The 25795-nt window shown below is 46.1% G+C and overlaps 3 protein-coding genes and 1 pseudogene across 3 annotated transcripts in view; all 4 read left to right on the top strand.

Moving 5' to 3' along the window:
* LOC124312273 (protein sax-3-like) overlaps positions 1–14286 on the top strand; it is a 28125-nt gene extending 13839 nt beyond the window's left edge. The window contains exons 4-10 of the mRNA XM_046776738.1: positions 7911–8088; positions 9404–9534; positions 10224–10510; positions 10661–12152; positions 12227–12342; positions 12408–13571; positions 13644–14286. Of these exons, the coding sequence (XP_046632694.1) occupies positions 7911–8088; positions 9404–9534; positions 10224–10510; positions 10661–12152; positions 12227–12342; positions 12408–13571; positions 13644–14060 (3785 nt within the window). The 3' untranslated portion in view covers positions 14061–14286. The remainder of the gene's footprint in view (positions 1–7910; positions 8089–9403; positions 9535–10223; positions 10511–10660; positions 12153–12226; positions 12343–12407; positions 13572–13643) is intronic.
* Positions 14108–15270, top strand: LOC124312523 (annotated as a pseudogene).
* Positions 15271–19630: 4360 nt separating this feature from the next.
* LOC124312357 (collagen alpha-1(I) chain-like) overlaps positions 19631–25795 on the top strand; it is a 1404094-nt gene continuing 1397929 nt past the window's right edge. Inside the window, exon 1 of the mRNA XM_046776855.1 lies at positions 19631–19711. The gene's annotated coding sequence lies outside the window, so the exon portion shown is untranslated. The remainder of the gene's footprint in view (positions 19712–25795) is intronic.
* On the top strand, positions 20049–20466 carry LOC124312522 (collagen alpha-1(I) chain-like). Its single transcript, XM_046777056.1, has 3 exons — positions 20049–20119; positions 20182–20265; positions 20334–20466. The coding sequence occupies exons 1-3, from the start codon at positions 20050–20052 to the stop codon at positions 20420–20422; spliced, it is 243 nt and encodes an 80-aa protein (XP_046633012.1). The 5' UTR covers position 20049; the 3' UTR covers positions 20423–20466.

Raw genomic sequence — 25795 nt, 5'->3', positions numbered from 1 at the left:
AAGTTGTTATTTCCTATCTCTCTTTTCTCTCTATTGTGATGTCAGCGCCCCCTGGCCGCCCTTGTATATTGTGCCGTGTCCGCGTCTAATTTGAATGAGAGAGTTATGCAAGGGCCGGCTTATCGTTTCGACAACTGGGCGCGCGCGCGCGTTTATTTTTTTCCCCTTTTTCTTCATTGGATTCGTGACCTCATCTCGCCTTTTGATCACGACCGATCACGGCCCAAAAAATAAGGGGGAATAGACGTGACGACGCGGTCGACAGACAAGACATTCATCATTTGGCCCAGAGGAATGAAGGAGGAAAATATGTGAGGGGTCAGTAATGATTGGAACGGCTGGACCGCCAACCAGGGCCCTCGCCAAAAAATGAAACTAACGGCCCCGCACAATCTCTCGTCTCTATCATCGCCCGTTTTTTCCCCGTCGCGTCATCTATTATTAGAGAATATATTGACCGCGCGTGTGTGCTGTGCCGACATTCATCAAACTACCGACCTGTCCGACCCTCTGATTACTCTTCTCTTTCCCAACTTTCCTATTTACCAATAAAACAAAACAGAAAAAGGTTGAAAGGCATTTCGTTAGTCTAAAGATAATGCGATTAGACCAGTACCAACAGACTTTTATGGGAGATTCGGCAATTGCAGTGCGCGCAACTCTCGACTCTTTATTTACCCTCAACTTGTGCGTGTGCCGATGGCGTCCAAAATAAAAGACAAACTTTTTGTATTTTCCGCTGAAGCCAAACTCAATCGAGACCAAGTTTTTTCCTGGCCGTTTAAATATGAAGGATCCTTTTGGGCAGCAGTTAGATGGAACTGCTGTGATGAAGTTTGGTGTGCCGGAGGGATTGGGCTTATCGTGCAGCGCTGCCCCCTATTCCAGCCAAACAGCAATCATCTCGTCAAGGCAAAAGAAGGAAAGAAGACGAGGTGTCTGCCAAAACTTGATCATCCCCCAAACACAAGAAAGAAGAAAGGGAAGCGAACGAAGTGAACGGGAGGCTGTCAGCCGCTTGTGACACGACCGCTTTCCTTTTATTTTTATTTTTATTATTTTTCTATCCCGCGCGTGCGCTTGTTTTCTTCTTTTATTTTGCCGCTCCCGTCTCTTACTATACAAGGTGAATACACCTGGGCAAGTATATGTCGCTGATGGGCGCACACGATATGTACATGTACACTCTTTACGAGTTTTATTTCGTCCGCCCTAATTGCCCGCCCATCTCTTATTCCCGCCCATCCAGCAGCGCCTTCCTCGGTCGAGATCAAAGGTTTTACAGGTTCTTCACGCGACACAAACCAATTTACACTTTGAAAAGACGACGGTGTCGGGTTGTCAATCACGCAAGTTTCGGGATTGACAGAACAGCTAAAGTTTGCTTCCCCGCCGCCAACTTTCAAACGTTTCAAATTACATCGCGGGCCTCTCTTTGATATTACGTCACTGTCAAAGTGCGCCCAGTGTCATTATTTATACCGTTAATCGATTATTATCAACAAGTTTGGATGCGCAATCATCTCAAAAGTTTGGCGAATGTCAGAGGTTTGTAATGTTTGAATTCTTAATCATAGTAATAATTTGAATGTTTGTGTGTGTATATCCTGGCTGGCAATTTATGATCGCCTGGGCACCAGAATGTGTACATGTGACACGCGCACGCCAAACAAAACAGCTGGCCGCCACTGCTGCTGCTGCTGTTGTTTGGTTGCACCCGTGCACAGCGGCAGTCCAGCAACATGACCAGCCGGGATTTTCATTTGAAAGAAAAATATAGGGAAACACAAACAGAGAGAAAAAGAATTATTTGGTGTGTGGGGCTCCTCCAAGTCCAGCCAAGTTGTGTCACTGGGCGTCCTTCCCTCTCTCGACTTTTACCCCCCTTTTGGGCGTCCCCCCCCCCCCCCTCACCCGGATGAATAATTGATATGACCAAGCTGGCGCTGCTGCTGTGATTGTTTGGGGTTTGCAGATTGCAATGACACTCGCTCTCTCTGTGTACACACAAGTCTATATATTCTGAATGCAACTAATAGACATAGCCAGCAGCACACACAAAAGGCGCTTTCTCCTCTTATATACTCTCTGTGGATGATATAAGGGGAGCAGCTTGATGATGACGATCAAGATGATGTGTACATATAATCCATAGCATTATATAGAAATAAGTTGGCCGTATTGGTTCAGATGGTCTCTCGTTTCAGATGTTATTAGGGTCTCTATCGATTTGGACAACTGTCCACGACGAATCGATTTCGTACTGTCGACGCAATAAATGACAATAATAAATATTAAGGTCCCCCTTTATATCTGTTATAATTAAATGTAATTTATCCAACTCGCCATTTTATTTATTGAATTTGTTGCTATCTCTTATACGCTCGAAAGAGGAAGAGAATAGAAAAGTTCTGGCGCCAAGTGACGCCTCGTAAAATCCATTTGAAATGGCGCAATCGTAAATCCCGTGTGTAAACAATTCAAAACATAAATAGCGCCAAGCAGCAAGTAATTGAATTCCCTCCCTCCCCTCATCAGCAACGCGTTTGCGGTTGCATGTGGTAAAATAGCGAGCCGAAAAATCTATCAGATCACAGCGCCCAGACGCATCTATTACACACGGACGCAAATCCCCCCACCACCAATTTTATCGCGGACTTTCATGTGGCATGGCGTGGCGGATACATATTTCAACGTGTGTCGGCTCTCTTCTATACGAAAAAAACAACCAAATAGTATAACTTGTGGATGGGCCGTATAATATATAAAGCTGTAATGTATATTATGGTGGGGGGATTTCTTTTATTTTATCGCTGTTGCTCTCCTCTATATTCTTTCTAATCTTTCATCCTCGGTTGTGTTTCATTGCCGCCAGACGCTTAAGGACGTGTATCCCGAATCACATTTCCCGATATATAAATGCTGGGCTATAGGCCGCTTTGTCCTCCTCCTCTTATCCTCTATCCGGCGTGCTGTGTGTAATATAGTGTACATTTATTTCTTTCTTCCCCCCACGATTTTATTTCGTTTTGGGTTTTTAATGGCCCTCACATCGAATGGGCCTTTTTTTACTTTTTTTCTGCTGGGAACGAATGACTTTTAAAGGGCCGGCTGTGCTGTCCAGCCGTGGAAGAAAAAATAGACCTGTTTTGCAGATGGGAAAGAAACGACAAGATGCCGATCGACTCGGGGTGATCGGAATCGCTCAAGATTTATTGGCTCGATTCGAGAGTCTCTCCGTTTTGCCTTTTTTTCCCAAACGACTTTGTTATCCGCCCGTAGAGACTAGAGAAAACTTTTTCTTTTTTCCTGCCGTTTGTCGATTTTCTTCTTTTCCCAAATGAGGAGGAAATAAAACAAAAACAGCTGTACGCCTAAATAGACAGGTGCATGTCCGTCAGCGGTAAAAAGAGTAAATAGAGTCAGACTTTTTAAAATAAGTCGCCAGTTTTATTTTTTCGACCCTGTTTGTTAAACTGTGCTGCGCAAAGGGGAAAAGGGAATAGCCCAGTCGGCGATATTGTTCCAGCGGAGAAAATAACCAAGCTGACGATGGCCTATTAACTCTTACCTCCTACAGAGAGGAAGGAAGGAAGGAGAGAAAGAGGCAATAAGAAAAGAAAAATTAGTCGAAAAAAAGAAGAAGAGAAAAGTAGCAGCCAAGTCGAGAAGAAGAAGATTGGAGAGACACCCCAGAGTACAAGTCAATATAACGGCTGTTAATTGTCTACTAGCCAGAGGGAAAGAGAGGAAGTTTTATTTTCTTCTTGGAATATCATCACAACTTTTTCTTCTTCTCCGGAAAAAGACCCCCTCGTCTATTTACCCCCCAACCAACGGACTCGGCCCATTAACACCCGTCATTTGTCGGGAGAAAACGAGCGAAAATGACGGCCAGAAACATCTTGGCTAGGGGAAAACTGTGGAACCCATCGACCGATCGCGAGCCCATGCCAAACGATCACCAGTTCCCCATTTCTTTTTAAATTATATCCGTGTGTATTATTATAGTCCAGCAATGCGCATGCGCCCATCACAGGACTAAATTATATGACGTTGGCACTAATGGTCCTCTACATCAACTCATCAGCCGCTCCTATTTCCGTTTAGCCCTTTTTCTTCAAAACTGTATTAGAGAGACTTAGAGCTTCGTCGTCGTCGTTAGCGGACGTTTGACGATCAAAGGGCCCAAGATCTTTAACCGAAAATGTTGTTGTCGTTTTATTTGTTTATTGTGTTTATCTTTTCGCGCTCTCTTGTTAATTGCCAGTCGTGTCTGTTTCAGGAAATCTCCGATTCTTTCACGTCCAGTTTCTCTCCCCAGCCGCAAAACCCAAATAATAGGAAAGATATTTAGGGTCTATTTGGTTTTTTTAAAAAGTCATTCCCCCCTTCTTAGATATTTCGTGTGTGTCGGGAGTTGGCGTCGGAATGAAAAGCTCTCGCCGGCCCATCTCCGCACGTACACACATAAACATAAATACTATACGTAGATATACAAATAGACGTCGAGAGAGTAGGGACGACACAAGTATGTACACACACGCACACACACACACACACACAGAGCTAGTGCTGGAATGGGGGCCCAGATAATGAAGGTAATCATCTCTCTAGTCCACCTTATATATTTCTTTTCTTTTCTTTGTTTCGCCCGTCCGTCCGCCCGTCTCGACTATAAAGCCAAAGTTGCCAGGCACACGATGTCACGACCGACACACAATGGCACTCGAGTTATGTATATAGCAGACGGATCGATATACTTTCATGCTGTCCGGCAGTCCTTCTCTCTCTTCTCGCTTTGTTGTTTCGTTTTGCATTTCATTTTACGACGACTATTGCGTAATGGATGTGAAATTCGACGGATTTAAATGACTGCTGGGGCGCCAGGTAAAAAAGAGCGCGCACGATGGATGTGTGTTATTTCTTTCTTTTCTTTCTTTTTTAAATGAAAATGAAAATGCGCTTTGATGTCGTTCCAAGTCTGGTCGTCCGGCGGCGGCGGCGGCCAGTTGTGACGAGCGGCGGCGTCAGTCGAAGCGCCAGCGGATGCGATGGATGGCGCTGGCCGAGAGAGAGAGAGAGAACCTTGAAACGATGGATGACGACGCTGCTGCTCACATGTATATAAGCCGCCGGAATATGTGTGTGTGTGTGTCTATACATCTTATAATATGGACAACCTCATTTGTCATTGTCTGGATGTGAGCCAAACGCGCGACGACGACGACGACGTCACCATATCCCCCCGGCGAAGACGACGTCGACGTCGCCCAGCGTCGCCCCCACCCAAATCTACCGGGGCGCCGTTTCTCCCAACTTGGGTGACTCAATCTCCCGAGACGGACAGAAGAAGAGAAGAAGAAAATGAGCTAATCGGATTAAACGGGCAACTGCCGTACGTGATGGATGGGTCGTCGCTGATGAGCTCTTCATTTATTCCCGCGTTGATTGTGAAACCTTGTTCTTTGCCAAAATAACGCGCCGCGCATGCATCGCTCATTGGGGAAGCGTGTCAGGTATTTATCTCGTCACACCGACCATCACACCGTTCAATTCCCTTGCAACTGTTGATGGCCTCGTCGTCTGGCGCTCAAGCGACGCCAGGAGAATTGCGCTCATCTCTCCCACGTGCCCACATGGATGACGATTACTAGTCGACAAATCCTCATGAATAATAATCTCAAGGTGCCTATACATGTTTAGAGAGTCATGAAACGTGGGTGTGTCTGTCAGGATGATCCGCCAGCAGACGAGATGCTGCGTCGTTTAGAATTGTCACAGGAAATTCCTATTCTCTTTTGAATTTCAATTTTTTGCGCAATAAGCGCGTCCTATTTTTAATAGATTTGTATGCCCATTAGGGGAGTTTACATTTTAGATACAACCGGCTGGGTGGAATTTGATTTCAATTTTTGCAATTTCCTTTTTCCTTCCACTCCTGAATCTCTGGCGTCCAGCTGGCCGGGTTGGACCAGCAGCTGGAGATCGGCATTTATGTTTTTCGCAGATTCCATATCTTATCTATTGCCGGTCAGACTCTAATGAACAGAAGCGCATTGATGGGAGGCGGCAATGGCTGACGACAAACCTTTCCGTCAACGGCATTTTTTTGATTTATTTTAGAGTTGAATTTTTGTCAAATTCCTTTTTTTCTTTTTCTTTTTGGGTTGGTTGTGTGAGCTGTCGAATGTTTTGTCCCATTTTGTTGGTTGTTATCTCTCTGCTGGTTGGCCATTGAAGAGACACACCGAGTCTTTTCGGGTTTTATCTTTTCATTCCTCTGCTCTGTTGGCTGTTATCATTCTTCCTATTTTGGGCTTCTTCTTCTTCGTTTGGGTTGTTGCTGCAGGTATGAAGATTCGATAAGATGGGCCATGATTTATTACCACCTCATTTGGAAGTGATGGTACTAGGAAAAAAAACCTGGGCTTAGAGATTAGCATCCGTCCACCTTCATTGAATTTTCGACTTGAGGAAAATGCAGAGCAGAGCAGTGCTGTTGTGTGACAAGAGGCTGTGAGATGTTGGCTCAACATGGCAACTAACTAACCCATGTTTCATTTTTGGTTTATTTCAATCCTTTTTCTTTCTTTTTTTTGGGAGCCCGTTCGTTTTTAGACCGAAGGCAGTGCCAGCAAAAGTTTGGGTTGCAGCTGCAACTGTCATATTATATAATGAGCAGCAGCAAGGGCCCCCACACAGCAGAAAGAAGAAGAGAAAAGGTTGTTGCCTCGATAATAGCCAATTGACAAATTTGACTGGCGCTCGACTCTTGTCGCATTTTCTCTGCGGCCGTTTTTCTTTTTCTTCTTTTTCTTCTTTCTTTACGATCGGCAGTCATCGCCGCAGAGTCGTTACCGTTGACGATAAGTGCAGAGAGCTGAGCAACGACACAGTGTAGAGTTTCGCTAGTCGATGGGGGACAAAACGGTTCATCGGATGGCCAATGCAGCGAACCGCGAACGGGTTGGCCGTGCCGTGCTGCTGCTGTTGTGCTCCCCGGATGGCTGAACTTGACTCTCTCGCCCGGCTAAAAAAGAGAAGAGAAAACAACCGGGCACGACCCATTACTGATGTGGGGATCAAGTACACAGTCACCCATCCCACGTATAGACTATATACGGAGATATATCGCGCACACACACACATAGCACTCGACGCTGTCGAAACAGCTGCCATGTTTCGATAAATATGAGACGGACCCCACAGCAGCCAGCCAGCAGCAGAGGATCCGGACGTCGTCGTAAATATCCTCCCCCAGCAGCCAATTGGCTATGCTGTGCTGGCCCATCTCTCAATCCCTTTTTCTCTCTCTCTTCTCTTCTTTATTGCTCTGACTTTATTTTAATGGATCGCAGCAGACGGGCAGCATGGGAGTGTCGTCCCCCCGTGAGTGTGTGTGCCCGTCTACATATCAAATGCTTGTATACGTATATATATGTGACGGCTGCTGATGATGATGACGACCATCAGGGGCTGCTGGCTGCTGGCGAGCTTATTAGTGCCTTCAGCTGTGTGTGTGTATCGCTGCACAGGATCAAACAACACACACACACAAAGCAAACAGAACAAACAAAAGAGGATCGTTAAGTCACTTTTCTTCGGCAACAGAACCCTTCGTTGGGGACATCTTTTTCCTGTCTAGTGCACAACATCAGAGATCCTCTCACTCAATTTTGCGTCTTTCTCTTTTGCTTCCATCGCTCCTGTCGTCCTATTTACCCCCCACTGGCTGCTTTCTCTCCTTCCGGATTGATGGCGCTACTCTTCCGTATCTTTTAATGAGACTCTTATTGTCATTGGTTTGATCTGTTTTCTTTGGCTTTTGGTTAGCCGAATTTATTTACTTTTTTTTATTTTAGTTTGAAACAATAAATTAACCGCGCCCATTTTATTTTGTTTTTTAGATTTGCATCCGGAATTCCGGACGGTTCCTTTGGCGACGCGCGGGATCCTTGGCGAGCCGGCGACGTTGGAGTGCGAGCCGCCTCGCGGACATCCCGAGCCGCAGGTGCGCTGGAAAAAGAACGGCCAGCCGCTGGACAACCTCGCAGTTGGACAACCTCAGCGCGATCATTCTTCCAGGTACTATATTTATTTTTTCAGTGCTGTAGACGGCCAGCTTCTTAACTACTTAACATATAACTTTTAAAAGTCTATATGACTGGCCAAAAGGATTTTTCTTTTTCCCCAGTCTGATGGGCACCAAACTGCTTCCATTAATATTTATTTCTTTCGATATCCTTTGGTTCTTATTACCTCGATATCTTTCAAATGTTTTATCTTTTTCTTTAAAAAAAAAAAGATGAAGGAAAAATGTTGTTGTTATGGTTTAGCCCGTCTAGTAACTGAACACCGTGCGCCGTGCTGGGTTTGGCTCGAAAGTTTTGATCCGCATAGCTTTGCTGCACCGGATGTGGTCCGCGTTTGGTTATTCATTTTCTTTTTTCTCTTCTCTTTATATAAATGTTGGATCAGAAACGGGCCGGCTGAGCCTTTCTCGCATGTTTTAAAAAATAGTAAAATAAAATAAAAAAAGGGTTCCCACCGTATTCAGAAAAAAGAATAGGAAATTCTCTTCTCTCTCTCTATAGTGTTGCACCTATACACGCCGTCCATTGGAGTTTCCCCATTTCTCATTTTATTATTTTTTCTCAGGGGAAATTGATATGCGGTCATTCGCAAACTGTCTACGATTTCTTATTTCATGCGTTGCAACCGACACGAGACTTTTGAGAATAGAGTGAATCCCCTCGTTTGCGCTGGCCATGTCCGAGCATGAAATCGAGTTGGATCGGGGGGAAAGCAATCGAAAAAATAAGTTTTTTTCAATTAACCCAAAGACAAGTCGTTGAGAAAACTGGCGATCGTCGGCAAACCTTTTTGACAACAAATTGGATACGTTATTTTCCAAACAGGAAAGAAAAACCCAGATCTCAATGCCAGTTCTATTTTAGTGTGTGTGTACGGGCCAGCGATTTCCCCCTACTCCCTTTAGTATTAGTCTAGTACAGCACATCGAAATGACCCAGCGATCAAAAGCGACCGACCGGAATTTCTATTTCAAACGGGAAAGAAACGGGCCCCCAAATTCTTTATTTATAGAAAAAAGGCCCAACGACTAGCTTTGGCGTTGACTGCATGTGTAGGGTCTACAGGTCTAGAAAAATAAAACGACATATCGAGCTTCCATGTTTGAGTTTCATTCCGGCTTGAACAACACACACACATCTGGCTAGATAAACAAATAGAACGCAGGCCAGCGTGTTGAATCTCTCTACGATGGGACTAGATGATATTTATTTCGTGTTTGTTTGTTGTTTGTGACTTTGTTACCTATAGATGTGTTTTAACTTGTTTTAACTGTTTGGTTGTTGTTGTTGTCTCTGCTCTATCTTAGAATCCGGATGGACGAAAATGGAAACCTGATCTTTGCCAAACTCATGTCGTCGGACGAGGGCCGTTACCAGTGCTCGGCTCAGAACGTCGTGGCCACCAGAGAAACGGCCGCCGTTCTCCTATCGGTTCACGGTAGGTTTAAGCTGAGACTTTGCTCTTGTTCTACTGCCACCACCACCAGGGATGACACACACCAGCGTTTTTATATGATTCGTCCCAACAGTCTATCGATTCCTCTATTGATCTTCTATCTATATCCACATACGTAGAAGAACCCAGCAACTCTTGTGTCTCCTACATGTCTGCTGTCTGCCACCCACTGCGAATCAAGGGGAATAAAAGAAGGGTGGGGTGGGTGACTTTCAGCGTTCCAGGGGGGACGGCCCTATAGTGGAGAAAAAAAAGATGTAGAAGAATATTGAATGATTTGAGATGAGTCAAATTGGATTTCTCATATTTCAATAATAATAGCAGCTCTCTCTCTCTCTCTGTGTACATACTTTGATGGCGGGAGGGGGAGATGTATATACTTGCGACTAATGCATCCGAGCGGATTGATGCAGCACAAGAGTCCACACCAATTCATATCTTTTGAACTACTCTCTCTCCAGTTCAAAATCCATTGCGCCATCCAGGCGCAGCAATGGAATGATATTGAATCTAGGCCCCTGTATCCCCCAATAGAAAAATGTCTGGCCGTTTCATCCAAATTGGACTTGAAGAATATTGCCCAGTCTTCCTTTTGTTAGATGTTAAATCAGTCCGTCATTCAACAGTTGTGTCATGTTATCAAATTATTTTTCTTTAACCCAATTATACAGTTCGGCCGGTCATAGTTCGCCCGCCTCAAGATACGACGGCCCTGCTGGGCGGTGAAGTGAGTCTCGAGTGCGGCGTCACGGGCGATCCGCCGCCGCACGTCGAGTGGCGTCGACAGGACGGCGCCAAAATTCCCCTCAACCGGATCCGGCCGGCCTCCAACGATCAAACACGAATCAGTTTGAGGCTGGAGCGACTGGTGGCCTCCGACGCCGGCCGCTACGTTTGCGAGGTCGAGAATTCGGTCGGCTCCAGCTCGTCCTCGGCCCAGCTGGCCATCTTAATCCCGGTATGTACACATGAATATTTCATTCCACCGGCGGAATTCATGAATGTTTCGCCCGCTTAATTTTTATTAAAATAAAAAATTATGCATTTGGTTTTATGTTTTTAAATCATTCGAATGTTTTAAAATGATTTTTCTTTATATAATTTAAAGCCCACGTGGAACAGCAGCGCCGGAATCAGCAGCAGCGGGCAGGCCTTTTTGCCGCGGGAGGTGCGCGGATTCCTGGAGCAGAGCGTCTTTTTAGATTGCCCAGTTCACGGGTCGCCGGCCCCGCTGGTCTTTTGGCAACGGGAAGGACAAGGCCGCGACGGCGATGGCTCGACCGTCGAGCTCCTGACATCCGACTCTTCCGGCCCCAGCGCCAGGTGGAACGTGTTCCGCAACGGAACGCTGGTCATCAACCGACTCCGGCGCGAGGATGCCGGCGGCCTGTGGTGCGGAGCCGTCAGCGAGGCCGGCGGACTGGTGGCCCGCACTCGGCTGGAGATTGTCACCATCTCGGCTCCGCCGCCGCCCGTCATCGAAGTCGGCCCGGCCAATCAGACCCTACCGCTGGGCTCACCTGCCTCGCTGGCCTGCAGCACCACTGAGCCCAGCAGCCAAAATCTGCCGCTGCGATGGTGGAAGGACGGCGCCCCGCTGGCCCTGTCCGTCCGCATGACCCAATCCGGCGAGACGGGCATGCTGCGCATCGAAGATTTACAGCCTTCCGACGCCGGAATTTACACCTGCTGGATCGGATCCGGAGATCAGTCGGCGGCCTGGACGGCCTCCCTGACTGTGGCCAGCCAGAGCAACTCGAACGTCGCCTTCTCGCGCAGCCCCAGCGATCCAATGGCTCTTCCCGGCTCTCCGTCCCAGCCACGGCTCCTCCACAAGACGGCCAACTCTTTGACGGTCGGCTGGCAGAGCGGATTGAGAATGGGCGCCTCGCCTCTGCTGGGCTACACGGTCGAAATCTTCAGCAGCGGTGATCCCGATTCGAATCAAGAAAACAGCTGGACGTGGGCTGGACCGACGATACCGAACCAACGGAGCTGGCGGATCATCACCCGTCGTCTCAAAGCGGATCAGCTGGTCTTGACCGACTTGCAACCCACCACGTCCTACGCGGTGCTCGTTAGAGCCGAGAACTCGCACGGCCTGTCCCTGCCCAGTCCGGTGTCTCCCTGGTTCACGACTCTGCCGTCGGATGGATCCGTCGGCAGCGGCAGCAGTGGTGGCGGCATCCAGGAATTGGAGGAAGGCCGACAGCGGCTCTCTTCTTCTCTGGCGTGGCTCCGGCTGGAGCCCGTCCGCCCGCTCAATGCCACAACGGTCCGGTTGAGTTGGCGCTGGTTAGATGGCGCTGATGGCAGCGAACCCACCGAGTCGGCCTTCGAGGGACTTCACATTTGGTACCGGCCCATCCGCAGCTCCCGCTCCGGCTCAGAGGAGGATCAAATCCATCAAGAAAGATCCTCAGCCTCGACGTTGGCTTCCTTCCGGGTGGTCACAGTGTCCCAGCCGGCCGTGTCCAGCTTGACTTACACGTTGGCCAATTTGCTGCCCTCGACGCGCTATCTTTTCTTCTTGATCCCGTTCTACCGGAATATCGACGGCCGGCCGTCCAACAGTCAAACGCTGACGACCTTGGAAGCCGGTAAGTTCCGCATTCCTTCCAGCAATTTAAATTGAATTGATTTAATTTTCAATTTCTTGTTTGATTTTGTGCAGCTCCCGAAGGACCTCCGCGGGATCTGATTGTGCGCCAATTAAATTCGAGCAGCTGTTTGGTGAAATGGAGCGAGCCGTCGCATAACCAACGCAACGGAATCATCACCGGATATCAAGTAAATCAAATCAATAAAATCCTTTTTGCCCTTTGCCATTAATAATTAATTCATTTTTATGTTAGATTTACGTGTTTATGGACGATTCGGAAACATTATTGGCCAACATGACGTTGCCGCCGACTCCGACTTCGGTTATTATCGGCAATCTCGTAGCCGGATCGTCCTACTCCATCCGGGCAGCAGCGTGGACTCTGGCAGGAGTGGGCCCGGCTTCTGAGCCCGCCTCATTCAGCATGGAGGTGTTGAGCTTCCAGCAGAATCCGCAGGTTCCGGCCCTTCACGACGATTTGGACTCCGACCTGGACGATCCGTTCACTCGTTTTGATAGCGACAATCGTCCGCCCAGCGGCGAAGTCACCACGCAGATGGTCAAGGAGACGTGGTTCATTCTTGCCATCGGCGGAGTTCTTTTGGCCACGCTGTGTCTTCTGGTGGCCGCCCTGATTGTCCGTCGCCGATGGGTCCGCAACAAGGCCATGTCCTCTGTGCAGAAAGTCGAGCTGGGCAGCGGAACGGACGGCAATTTACTCCACAACGGCTGCAGTGGCAGCGGCGGCGCCAGAGATTTGCTCTGGTCACGCGGATGGCATTCCGGCAGCACTGGCGACCACCACCAGCATCCGTCGCGAACGGGCACGGTTTCGGCTTCACAGAAAGAGGCGGAACTGGAAGCCCAGGCCTCACTGCTACCCCAACAGCCGCAGCAGTACGGCAGCAGCGGGATCGCTCCGCCGGAATACGCCGAGCTGCTCAACCAGCACGGCTCCCAGCAGCAGCAGCACCAGTCGGATCAGAGCCAACTGAGTCTCAGCTCGTTCCTGCCGCGTCGCAACAACACCAACAACATGATGCTGATGCAGGCCCAGATGCAGGCGCCTCCGTCCGCCTACGCCACCACAACTTTGGTCAATCCGTCGATGCGAGGGCAGCAGCAGATCCACGGCCCTTATTCCAGCAAGTCGTCGGGCGACTCGAGCAGCGGCAGCTACGTGGTAGAGCACTATGATCGAATGGGCTGCAGGAGCAACAGCCGCAACAGCAACAACAACAGTCACCACAGTCGGAAGAACAGCAGCGGATTCTTGTCTAATGGCCATGGCAACGGCCATCAGCAGCAGCAGCAGAGAATTCCCAACTGGGCCGAACTTTTGCCTCCGCCACCAAGACATCCGCCGCCACCTAGTCCAGCACCTAATTGCGATCGATCCACTTCCGCTTCCAAAGACGTAAGGACATTTTTAAAATCAACATCTATTAGCGCGCGAATTTAAATTTTTAAATCTGAACGATATTTTCAGGGATCGCTTCCGCTGCCAAATTCCGTCAAACCGTCGGTGAAATTCAGTTCGGCCAATCCTAGTCCGGCCTTGTCGAAGCGTAGTGCTCCTGCAGGATCGACTGGCGTCTCCAGCACGTTCAAACCTCCATCGCCTCGGTACAATGCCAGTCTCGGAGGAGAAGAGACGGCACCGAACGGCAATCGGAATGCAATCCGAACTGGGCGGACGAAAGCCATGAGGTCGACACGGTCCCAGAGATCCGGCACTTCCGGATCGCACACGGAACTCGATCAACCGGCTCTCAAGGGGTATTCGGATTCGGGATCAGAGCGAAGTTTCCCGCCGGGCAGCTGCTACACGACGGCGCCCATGAATTACCAATTGAATCCCCTGGACAACATCACAACACACTGGAACGACGACGTCGACGACTAAAGCCGCTGCATCAGCGTCGGCCACGGAGTCGATTACAGCCATAACGGCGGCGACGACAGCCATTCAGACGGCGACGAATTTGCCTCCTCCCAAAAATATTTCTCAATTATTTAGTGCTCTTTGCCGAACTTACGAACATTCTAAATCACTTGATGCAAATCGGTACTCACGCCTTGGATATCGGTGCTTTGACGCCCTTCTTTTGGCTGTTTGAAGAGCGCGAGAAGATAATTGGAATTCTCCGAATGCATTTGAAACAGCGAACCGTTGATATTGGTATCGTTTCCGCCGAAGACGCACTTCATTACGGTTTCAGTGGTGTCATGTCGCGCGGATCTGGAATCAAGTGGGACCTGAGGAAAACTCAACCTTACGACGCCTATGATTTGGTTGAATTTGACGTTCCCGTGGGACTAAAAGGCGACTGCTATGACAGGTAAAGTCACATCACCTCGTCGTCGCAGCACAAGACAATAATAGTTTCATTATTTTCTTAGATACCTGTGTCGTGTTGAAGATTATGCGGGAAGCTCTCCACATCATCGATCAATGCCTGAATAAAATGCCGGCGGGTGAGGTCCGTGTAGACGATGCCAAGATCATGACGCCCAAGCGATCCGAAATGAAAACATCGATGGAAGCTCTCATTCACCATTTCAAGTTGTTCACACAGGGCTACAACGTTCCGCCAGGAGCCACTTACACGGCTGTAGAGAATCCCAAAGGTATCTTCTTATTAAGACAATAGTGGTCTATGGGCTTAAACCAAATTTCAATCTAATTTGTTGTTGATTTCCAGGTGAATTTGGCGTGTATCTCGTTTCTGACGGTTCTTCACGCCCATATCGCTGCAAAATCAAGGCGCTAGGTTTCGCCCATCTGGCCACGTTGGAGAAAGTCGGCCGCAACCACATACTCGCCGATATTGTTGCCATCATTGGTTCGTTTTTAATTATATGCAGATGTCGTCCTGAAATATATATGACCGTATAATTTCATTCAATTTCGCAGGTACACTGGATGTGGTTTTTGGAGAAATTGATCGCTGAATGTGTTCCACGCGTTCTTTATCTCCACACCGGTGACTTGAAAAACTGGAAATGGAGTTGTATATGCAAAGCCGAGTTGAATTAGGTGATTATATAATACACACACAGTGGTTGAAATGTGTATGGAAAATTTCATTCAACCTCTACCATGAAACTCTTGACTTTTGTTGGCGTAAAATGCTATTCATGTTCAAGTTTTAAGCAGAAATGGTTCGAAAATGTATTCCTTTTTTCTCCTGGTTTCGTGTTGTGATGACTTAAGAAACACGATCATTGTATATTAGAGAACCCGAGTCAAAGTAATTCATGGGCGGATAGGTATATTCATCCTTTTTATTTCTTCTTAGGAAATAAAAGTAGATTTTCTGTTTTCTTTTAATTATTTTTCTTATCACAAAATCTTTGGGTTTTCCTCCTTTGGGCGCTTTCTTTAAGAGGGTCAACGCGTAATCTCGGTAATGGTGCCTTTTAGCTTTTTCGTGCACGCGAGAGTCATGCGTATTTGAGCTCCATTACTTGGTTGCATGACACCATTAATGCAGTTGGCTACTGCTTATTCCATTGCAACGACGACGACGCTGTCACTGGATCGAATGTAATCTTGACATTGAGGTGTAAGCTCTTTCTTAGATATATTTTTCCTCCTTCCTTTTATCTGAACCGGATAAGGAGGAGGAAAAGGGTGGGCTGCCGGTTCTTATTTAGCTCGGCACTGTTCAACTAGCATTCAGGAATCAATTCACAATGTTTGGATCGCTGCTGGTGTAGTAGACTCGATGGCGTGGCTCGGTGGACTCGGGAAAAAAAAGTGCTGGGATCACCAGTTTAGGCAGTAGGAGTATCAGCAAGGAGGATCCTGTGATCTATCCGTAGGGGGGAAAGACGAGCGTCAGTGCCCGAGGGAACGCGCTCGTGTTCACGAGATCAATACTCGACGGCCGGGCCGCCGCCACCGCCGCCAACCCACGCCAGGCACTTTCTCTCCTCCTCCTAATCATTCCACCCACCGTCTTTTGATTTAAATGCATCGAATCGCATGGAATTTGGCCTAATCTAATGCAATATTATTCATTCCTTTTGACTCGAATCAACAAATGGAACAGACAAAGAAATAAGATTTTCTTTAGAGTATTTGTTTTGACATGTCCAATAATTACAGCATCTATTTATAATGCAGAAGGTATAGGAAACCAATTGGGATTTAGGGTTTTGGCTTTTGGGTTTGTATATCTATAAAATTGCTGGCAGTCGAGTAATATATGTCGACCGTTGCCGTACGGTCGTCGATGTAGTTCTATTCAGTTGGTTTGTCTTGAAATGGACGTGGTAGAGTATCGATTTTTCGGCTGCAATGAAGGGGGCGGACAACACTGTACGTGGTGTATATATAGGTGGGAGGTTTTCGGACGTGAAGCTGCGCCACCGTCTTTGATGAGATATATCGCATGTACCCATGCATGCCCATACACAGCAGCCGAATAGACGCGGGGGGGGGGGGGGGGGACCTTATGGCCGAGGGGTGGGCGAGAGTAACTGTAATGACTATTGCCGGGCATATGTAGAAGAGACGGCCGGTAGGGAGGGGGGACACGTCAGACCCGATATCACCGCGCACACAAGAAAGATGGTTAACCATATCGTCCTTCTTTCTTTCTTCTACTTTTTCTTTTGTTGGGGCGCACACACGCAAGAGATAATATACCAAGCCCCTCCTGTGAGCTTGTTAATTGTGGTGACTCTTTTTTCATTATCGTTTCTTCTGAGACGTAAGCGGTTGGACGTTTGATGGGTCGGTCGGGCGGCGGTGGTAGCGGGGGGTTGTTTTATTTCTGGGCCCGGTTATCGCGAGGAGAAGACGGCCTGGGCGCCGCTTCTGCGTCGTGATTTAACGATATGGGGCCGCTTGCTCTTGTGCATGGCATCTAATAGTACCCGCAACACCAATTTATGCAACGACCATATAGTCTGCCAAGCATGAAATTTTCCCTTTCTTCTTCTTTTCATCACTTTTTCTTTTGGGTGGTGGTTGTTGTTGTTATCGTACACGCACTTGAACGTCTGCTGCACCACGTTCTATAGACAATCTATCCGCCACGTCTATGGTGTGTTGGTCGTTTTTCTTTTTTGTCCAACAAAAGAAAAAACTAGGAACTTTTGCCTGGTGATTTTTCATGAAAAATTCCCGAATGTACGTACAATAAGCCAGCGGACAGAACCAATAAAAAAGTAGCCATTGTCGTGAGATGGTTCTGATACAAATTTGGCCAGTCGCATTTCCTTTTAAGGTGCTGGTTCCACCAATGTTTTTTTTAAATATTTCACGTCTGCCAACAAGGGTTTGCCAACTTGACGCCCAGAACGCCAAAATCGTAATATTTAAAACACCTGTTTTGATTACATCCAACTCTTTGCTCGATTTATGTACCTCAGACACATAGAGAGGAGAAACATCCAACACCTTAATACAATAAATTCGGCGGTACGGACGAGAGAAAAGATTGTCTGTTGTAATAATGTGGCGTCTGTGCTCTGCGGATCGAATAAAACTGTCGAGGCTTGACGATGGAATTGTGCTCAAGGTATAATAGTATAACTATAGGGTCTGGTCTCTCAACAGCCACCATATCTTCCGTCTGTGCTCCTCTTCTTCTTCTTCGGCGAAACAAATAAAGAAGAAGGGGAGCATATCCAATAATATTAGATACTTGTATTCCCGTTTCTAAATAATAATGAAAGGACAGCGACACGGACGTTCCTGTAATTGTTTATCGCCCCGATTGTATCAAACGAAGCGTTGCGTTTATTGCGGAAGCGTGCTCCGTTTTCATCCATCTGATGGTTGTTTGGTCGTCAATTGTTTTCCCGTTGAAAGCCAGCAACAGCAGTTGATGCCATTGAATGGCTGGATCGGATTTTCCGTTTGTTTTACTTTCAATCCTTGTCGTCATGTAGATATTATATAAAATGGTACATACAGCCAGACCAGTAGTCAGTTATTTTATTAGACGCGTGACTCACTTCACCGTTTTCCCCTTGTTTACGTATTTTTAGTTAAAGGCTTTGTAAGGCTATCGCTGCATGGCGTAGGAAGATAAGACATCAAAATTAGCATTGACTACTTGTAAAAAAGAAAACAATGGGGTTAGTAGCTAAGTCAACTTAAATCTAATTAGGCGAAGCAATGATGTTTAACGTGAACTGTGTTCATATTAATGAGGAAAATTACTGTCCAAAACATTTTCGGGAAATAGCTATTTTTCAAAAGTACCAAATCTTTTATCTATTTTACGAATTGTTTTACAAAAATTAAAACGAATGCATATTCTTCGGTTCAATTTCTCGGTAAATATTGTCGAATCAAATCCAGCTATGAAGTGGACGGAATAGAAAATTCTTAATGAATCCTGACATTTTGACCTTGACCGCTAAAGATTCATCCGCCCTATTCTACATCCGCGCGATCCTATCCTGCATGTCGCCTGTCAACACACGGAAGCTCAATAACCACCGAAACTACTCGTCCAACGTCTCTATAGCCTAATGTCCTTTTTTTTAAATAACAACTGAAGGACTCATTTCGATTACCTTGTACAACCTAAGCCGACCTAAGCTTAGCAATTGTGTCGCCGATCACCTGGAATGTTCTAACCAAACTAAATCATCATTAGGTGATTGTGTAGGTTTCGTGTGATTGCTGAACTTAGAAATCTGCAAGTCGGGATTAACATGGGCGAATTCAACAATAAAAAAAAACAGGGCGCCTTCCGGGGGTTGGCAACTCAAAATTTGGGTGTACGAGGATTCAGAATCTCAGAGATTCCGAGAGATTCTAGAGATTCTGAGAGATTCTGAGAGATTCTACGAGATTTCTGCGAGATTCTGAATCAAGTTTTCCCCAAAATTCCACTAGGGGCGCCACTAGTCCTTGGCCCAGTTTCTGTACAGAAGTATGCACTATGTTACGTAGTGGGCGTAGCTCCTTTTTGGCATGCTCTATACAGCTTATAGACATGTAGATCGTATTATCTTTAAGATAATTTACTGATAGGAAAAGGTGCTAAATAGGTTTTGTAGTTTCAAGTAAGATGAAGTAATCTGATAGTTAGAAATTTGAAAGGTTTGAATTAAAAGTCCAGATTATTAATTTTAAAATAAAATATACGGGGAAAATTAACTTTAATTGCTGGGAATTAATGGCATATTATCAATAAAGTTTTTTTAACCATAAATTTTTCCCACCCCATCCTCCATTCATGAGCAGATGAAAAAATGTGTACGCCACCCAGCGGTGGGAAAAAGGAGGGAAAATTAAAGAAGATTTAGCGCAACCCATATTTTTACATTTTGCAGTATTTCTAGTGCATTTTTTTACAATTGGAGCTTTTCAAAGAACAAATTCACAAAATATCTGGATTTTTGGACGGTTTTGGGGTAGTTTAAAGTTAAAAAAGGGGGTAAATTTAGTGAGATTCTGGAGATTCTACGAGATTCTATGGGATTCTACGGGATTCTGTGAGGTTCTGAAGATTCTATGAGATTCTTAAGATTCTGACAAGATTCTGGCTAGGGTGTACGAGGATTCTGGGGAGTTGCCAACCCCCGGCGCCTTCCCTTGGTTGAATGTAGCTGGAACTCCGGGAATACCAGGTATAATTAATTATTTCTTTTAAAATAATAATTAGCTGGAAAAATGGCCATTGCAGACATTTTTTTTAAATATCAGGTACTGATGGGGTGAATGGAGTTTATGGGAAAACGGAAAAGGTGGCAATGATGGTGCAGCCGGACCTGTTGGACCGCAAAGGAGAACCGCCAGGAACAGAAGGAGAAGTGGGTAAATTTAATTGAATTCAGAATAATTAGTAAGTTGATCGTAATTTTTTGTGTTGGAAGGTTTGCCTGGAAAAGATGGCCGCGATGGACTTCCCGGGCCACCTGGAATGGTCGGACCACCGGGTTTGCGAGGCATTCAAGGATTAACTGGGCCGCTAGGAGCTGCACGAGTGCCCGGTTTGCACAAATTAATTCGAATAATCAATTGGAAATTAATTCATAAAAAAAATGTATTTCAGGAGAAGAGGGGGAAGTGGGCAAAGACGGACGAGATGGATCAGACGGAATCAACGGCAAAGATGGGACAGTACTTGGTCCTGCAGGTAGGAATCCTTTTCTTTCCTTATATCTTTGGTTAATTATTTAATTCATTTTTCTTTTATGTTTTGAGGACCTAAAATTGGATCTAGCGGGAAAGATGCCAAGGACGGTAAAAACGGCCAAGCGGGCAAAGGAGGCAGAAGCCCTCCAGGTTGTTAACCTTTTTTAAATTTTTCTAAGAAACTCTATCGATTCCCGTTATTGTTCAAATCAAAGGTCTAATTAGTGTTGACGGAAAGGACGGAACAGATGGCGTCGATGACAAAGATGAAAGCGATGGGCAGCAAGGATTGGTTGGTCCCCGAGGTAAGCCATTAAAATTCTTTCCTTTGATTTCATTAGATGAAATATTCTACGTTTTTAATTATCACATGCACTCCAGGGCAAAACGAAAAAGATGGGGCTTCCGGACAATATGGGCAGCCTGGCCAATACGGAACATATGGCAAAGATGGGCAAAGTGGTACTCCTGGCTCGGTTGCTCCTGCAGGAACGCCCGGAAGTGACGGCACTGGGGGTCAAGCAGGAACAGGTACTATTGAATTTGTTCATTGGTCAATTTTCAAACATATGAAAAATTCTAATTTCTAAAAATAATTTTGATTGGCTTATTATAGGAGGTCCTCCTGGTATTCCTGGACTGGTTGGAATTGCAGGTGTTCATGGCACAGCAGGAGCGCCCAGAATCACAGGAGAATAGGGTGAACCAGGCCCTGTGGCTGGTGTGGTGGGCGCAGCCGGTGCGGTAGTGGCCGCTGGAACAGCAGGTAAAAAATCAATTGAATTGATTTTATAATTCTTATTGAATGAAATAAAGTATTCAAATCTTCAATTGACTCACAGGTACTGCAGCGACTGCGGGATCTCTGGGATCAGACGGAGCCCAAGGTGCACACGGAGGCTAAATTTGATTTTAGAAGCCTCCCAGTTAATCATCCCTCCTCCTAGGATTAAAAGTGATTTGAAATAAGATGTTGTTCTAATCATTTTTGAAATATTATTTGCTTTTAATCGGCTTTTTCAACCTAAGATTCACATATGATCGTGATGGTTCAAAATGATTTGTCTTGTTTCAACGTCGTCTAATCCTTTGTTTTCCATATTTTTTTATTCCAACAGGTTATTACTAATTAGCAAGAGCTTGACAAAGTCCATCATCTTCCCTATTTAGCCTTACATGAAGTAGGGCACGACCGTTTGAAAATAAAGTATAACGAGATTGCAAATATAAAAAGTGAAACGAGATCAAGATTGAGTTCCTTATGATGCTTTTGATGTTAAGCGCACGAAAACAAAAATCTCTGCCCTAGTAACAGTTAACACCCACCATGCTTACGCCACGCCGTATTATTTCCCTATTGTTCAATGGTCTTTTAATTTGTTCAACTGTCTTTCAATTACAATTTTCAAATTACAGTGCATTAGCGCCATCCCAATCCATCCCTAGGGTTCTACATTAAACACCATCTAACGAAGAAGGAAACAAATACGAAATGCTGCCACCTAGCAATAAATAGAAAAAACAAGACCAGACAAAGAAAAGACTTACACGGAAGTGACGGAAAAACAAACGAACAAGTAAACACTAGGAAGTTGCGTTTGAGACCCGGAACAGTACAGTCACCAACTAACCGCTCTCCATTAGTGCACAAGTAAAAAAAGGGGGCGTACCCCCCACATGCCCCATGGCAAGCATGGACGTCAACGAGGACTACGTAGATTCTGAGAACTTCTCTCTTGAATCTGAGAACATCGACGACCCTGAATCACCAACGGCCCCACTAAAAAGGAAAGGAGACATCGCCCACGACGTTCGACCGAATCCCAGATTCTCAGACCTTTTCAACAGCCCAGCCAGCGGTGTGCTCATCATCCAATTAATCAGCGAACCATGCTCGTTCCGCCCTTGGAACTTCACAGTCAAGAAAAATTTCATCGCCGGACTTATCACACTAATCGGCCAAGTGAGACCAGGGACAACGTGGACGCAGCGTTGGGAACTCTACATCTACCCTACTTCAAACAAACAAAAAACCCTTCTACTCCAGCAAACACAAGTCAATGAACATGTAATATCCTGCTCACTATGCAAATCGGAGCAAGAAGTTAAAGGTGTCATGTACAATGTGCCGCCGAACAACACGGAGGAAGAACTACTAGACCTTCTGTCCAGCCAAGGTGTCTTCAAAGTAAAGAGATTCTCAAATCTCGGCCCGAACGACGCCACGAATATCTTACCCATGGTAACACTATTCTTTAATACCAAAACTCCACCACGGGAAGTCACCATCGCTCACGAAATATTCAACGTCAAAAAATACATCCCAAGACCATCGCTCTGCCGGAAGTGCTGGACGTTTGGCCACCCAGAAGAAGTATGTTCAGTACCACCAGTATGCAGAAACTGCGCCAGCACACATGAAGAAGACGCCCAGTGCAAATCCCCTAAAAAATGTCCAACAAGCTCAAAAAGTGACCACGCAGCCGGAACAGCAGCCTGCCCCATCTGCGCAAACAAACAAAAAATCATCAAGTTCGCGTATGAAAACAACATGTCAGTTACGGAAGCCGGCAGACTCCACTCCGGTCCCACGACCGTGTCAAGCAGACGGCCACCGACCTACCAACACACCACCGAAGACGCGTCAATCCGACAGGAAATCGACAGCCTCAAAAAGAAAATCGAAGAAATGCAGAGAACTGCCCAGAAACCACCTACTCCACCCGAAACAGAGACGAGACTACAGAATGTTGAGAAAGAAATCTCATCAATGAAAACCCAAATTGCACCACTAATCAAACTAGAAACGCAGATGTCAACCGGATTCACCAGCCTCGACAACCGTATGACCATTCTCCAAGACATGCTGATGAAGGACCTAAATGACCGATCTGCCCGACGGAAAGAAAAAGACCAAATGAACAAATCACCCACCCACCCGGAAAAATTAGGAAGTCATGACCCCTCCACTCAAGATACTACAATGGAACGCTAGAGGACTCTATAATCTAGATTGGAAGAATTAAAAAACAATTTACGATTCCACAACCCTCACATTGTTTTACTAAGTGAAACCCATTGGAAAAACGAATACAAAGTGAAATTCTCATCATACAACTCTTTTGTTCTCAATCGTGTCGGTCAAGGAGGAGGTGTAGCGATCCTGACCAAGAAGAATATGCAAGCTACCACACTCGTCGTCGAACCCAACGAGAATTTTGAAGCGATTGGAGTCACCATCAAACTGAAAAACAAAGAAGAATTAGAAGTGCTATCCTTATACTGCCCAAATGGAAACCGGTGCAACTATGAAGAAATTGAAAACATACTCACCAACACCGGAAATAGTGTCATTGCCGGTGGCGACCTAAACGCTCATTCCGAGCTATGGGAAGACGGATACCCAACCAACACCTGCGGCAGAAATATTAAAAATTATCTACACAACGAAAGTAAATTCATCCTGGCGACACCAAAGAACTTCGGAACGAGGCCAAGTTTATCCGACAACCGTAACGCCACAATCGACCTAACACTGTGCACACCTGACATAGCCAACCTAACAACAATAGTGACTGGTCCGTACTGGGGAAGCGACCACCGTCTTCATGGAAATTAAACTAAACTTGACCCCCCAAGCACCACCAAAGTCAAAATGGAAATTCGAAGAATCTAAATGGCAGAACTGGAACGATGACATCACGACCCAGTTAAAGAATAACAACCCATCAACCAGGGACCCCGAAGCAGCATACAACACCTTCTACTCATCCCTCATGATCTCTAGTAACAAACACTTCGCCCCAAAAAATAGTGATTCCCCCCGTGAGTCGAAGAAACCCTGGTGGACGTCGGAGTGCAGAGCTGCAGCAAAGAATGCAAAAAAAGCATTCAAAACCTGGTGCTCTACCCTACTGCAAGAAGACAAGTCAAACCTGAACAAAATGGTAGCAATCAAGAAAAGGACAACATTGACAGCCAAGAACAATGCATGGGAGAAACACTTAGATACGATGGACGCCGGGAACTCATGAAAATTCTGGAAATTCTCCAAGGCCATGATGAACGGAAGGAAAGACTACACCAGCGCCCCCTCAAGAAAGCCAACAATGACCTGACTGCTGACCCCCTAGAGAAAGCTCAAATCTATCTTGACCATTTCTCCCCACCGTATGATAGTGACCAGTCCAGGATGCCCTCAAACCCTGATTACGAGGAAGAAATAAACAAGAATCTCTCCGGAACCAACCTAGATCCCATCAACTCGGATTTCAGTCTACAAGAACTAACCAGGAGCTTCTCCCACCTCCCCGACAAAGCTATGGACATCGACAGAATACATAACAAGATGTTGAAGAACCTGAATGCAGAAAACCGCAAGACTCTCCTACAGTTGCTCAACCTAATGTTCAGAAAAGGATACGTACCGAAGGAGTGGAAATGCGCAATTGTGACACCCGCCCTAAAGCCAAACAAACCAGCAGGAAGCGCCGACTCATACAGACCAATTTCCCTCACTTCATGTCTCTGTAAAGCTATGGGGAAAATGATTAACAACAGACTGAAGTGGCATCTAGATCATCTAAACTTACTCCCCGAGGTCCAAACCGGGTTCCGAAGAGGATGCACCACCACAGACAACCTGTTCCGGATAGAGTCAGCAATCAAAAGAGGCTTCAACAACAGCCACTCCACCACGGAAATCTTCCTAGACATATCCAAAGCGTATGACAATGTCAAGATAACTGGAATCCTGTTTAAATTAACAAAAGCAAAAGTTAAAGGACACACACTGTTATGGCTTAAGAACTTCCTTACCGACGGAAGCATCAGAACCCGGGTAGATGACAACCTCTCTGATGAAATAGAGATATTCAAAGGAGTACCACAAGGAAATGTCCTCAGCCCCCTACTTTTCAACATCATGCTCGCGGACCTTCCAATGCCGGACAACGGATGCGAAACATCCCTTTTCGCCGATGACATCGCGATCTACTACACCGCTAAAACGAAGAAAGAGGCAGAGGGACCGCTCCAAGACCTACTAGATAAGATAGAAGAATGGGCCATCAGTTGGAACTTCCACTTCTCCGTGGATAAATGTGCATCGCTAACATTCACAAAGAACAGGACAAAGGAACCAGGACACCGATTTAAACTCAGTGGAGCCGACATAAGTGAAGTGCTCCAATACAAATTCCTAAGAATCACATTGGATCAAAAACTCTCATGGGAACCCCACACGAAGACAATCATCAACAAGATACAGAAGAGAGCTAACTTAATCCGTACGTTGACATACGGAAAGAATACCTTGAAACTGCCACTCCTTATCCGCATCTTCAAAGCCATGATTCGGAGCGCCTACGACTACGGTTCGTTCGTCCTTGGATCCATGCCTAAAACAAGAATAAACAAGCTTAATCAAGCCCAAAATCAGATTCTCCGCATCATACTAGGCTGCTTTAAATCTACCCCAAGAGCTTTACTAAACATACCGACACTTACTACTGAAACCGGCATCCACCCAG

Source organism: Daphnia pulicaria, chromosome 8 (genome assembly GCF_021234035.1).
Source record: "Daphnia pulicaria isolate SC F1-1A chromosome 8, SC_F0-13Bv2, whole genome shotgun sequence".
Lineage (NCBI taxonomy): Eukaryota > Metazoa > Arthropoda > Branchiopoda > Diplostraca > Daphniidae > Daphnia > Daphnia pulicaria.
The sequence above is the reverse complement of the archived record's forward strand: the minus strand, read 5'-3'. Positions and strand labels throughout refer to the sequence as shown.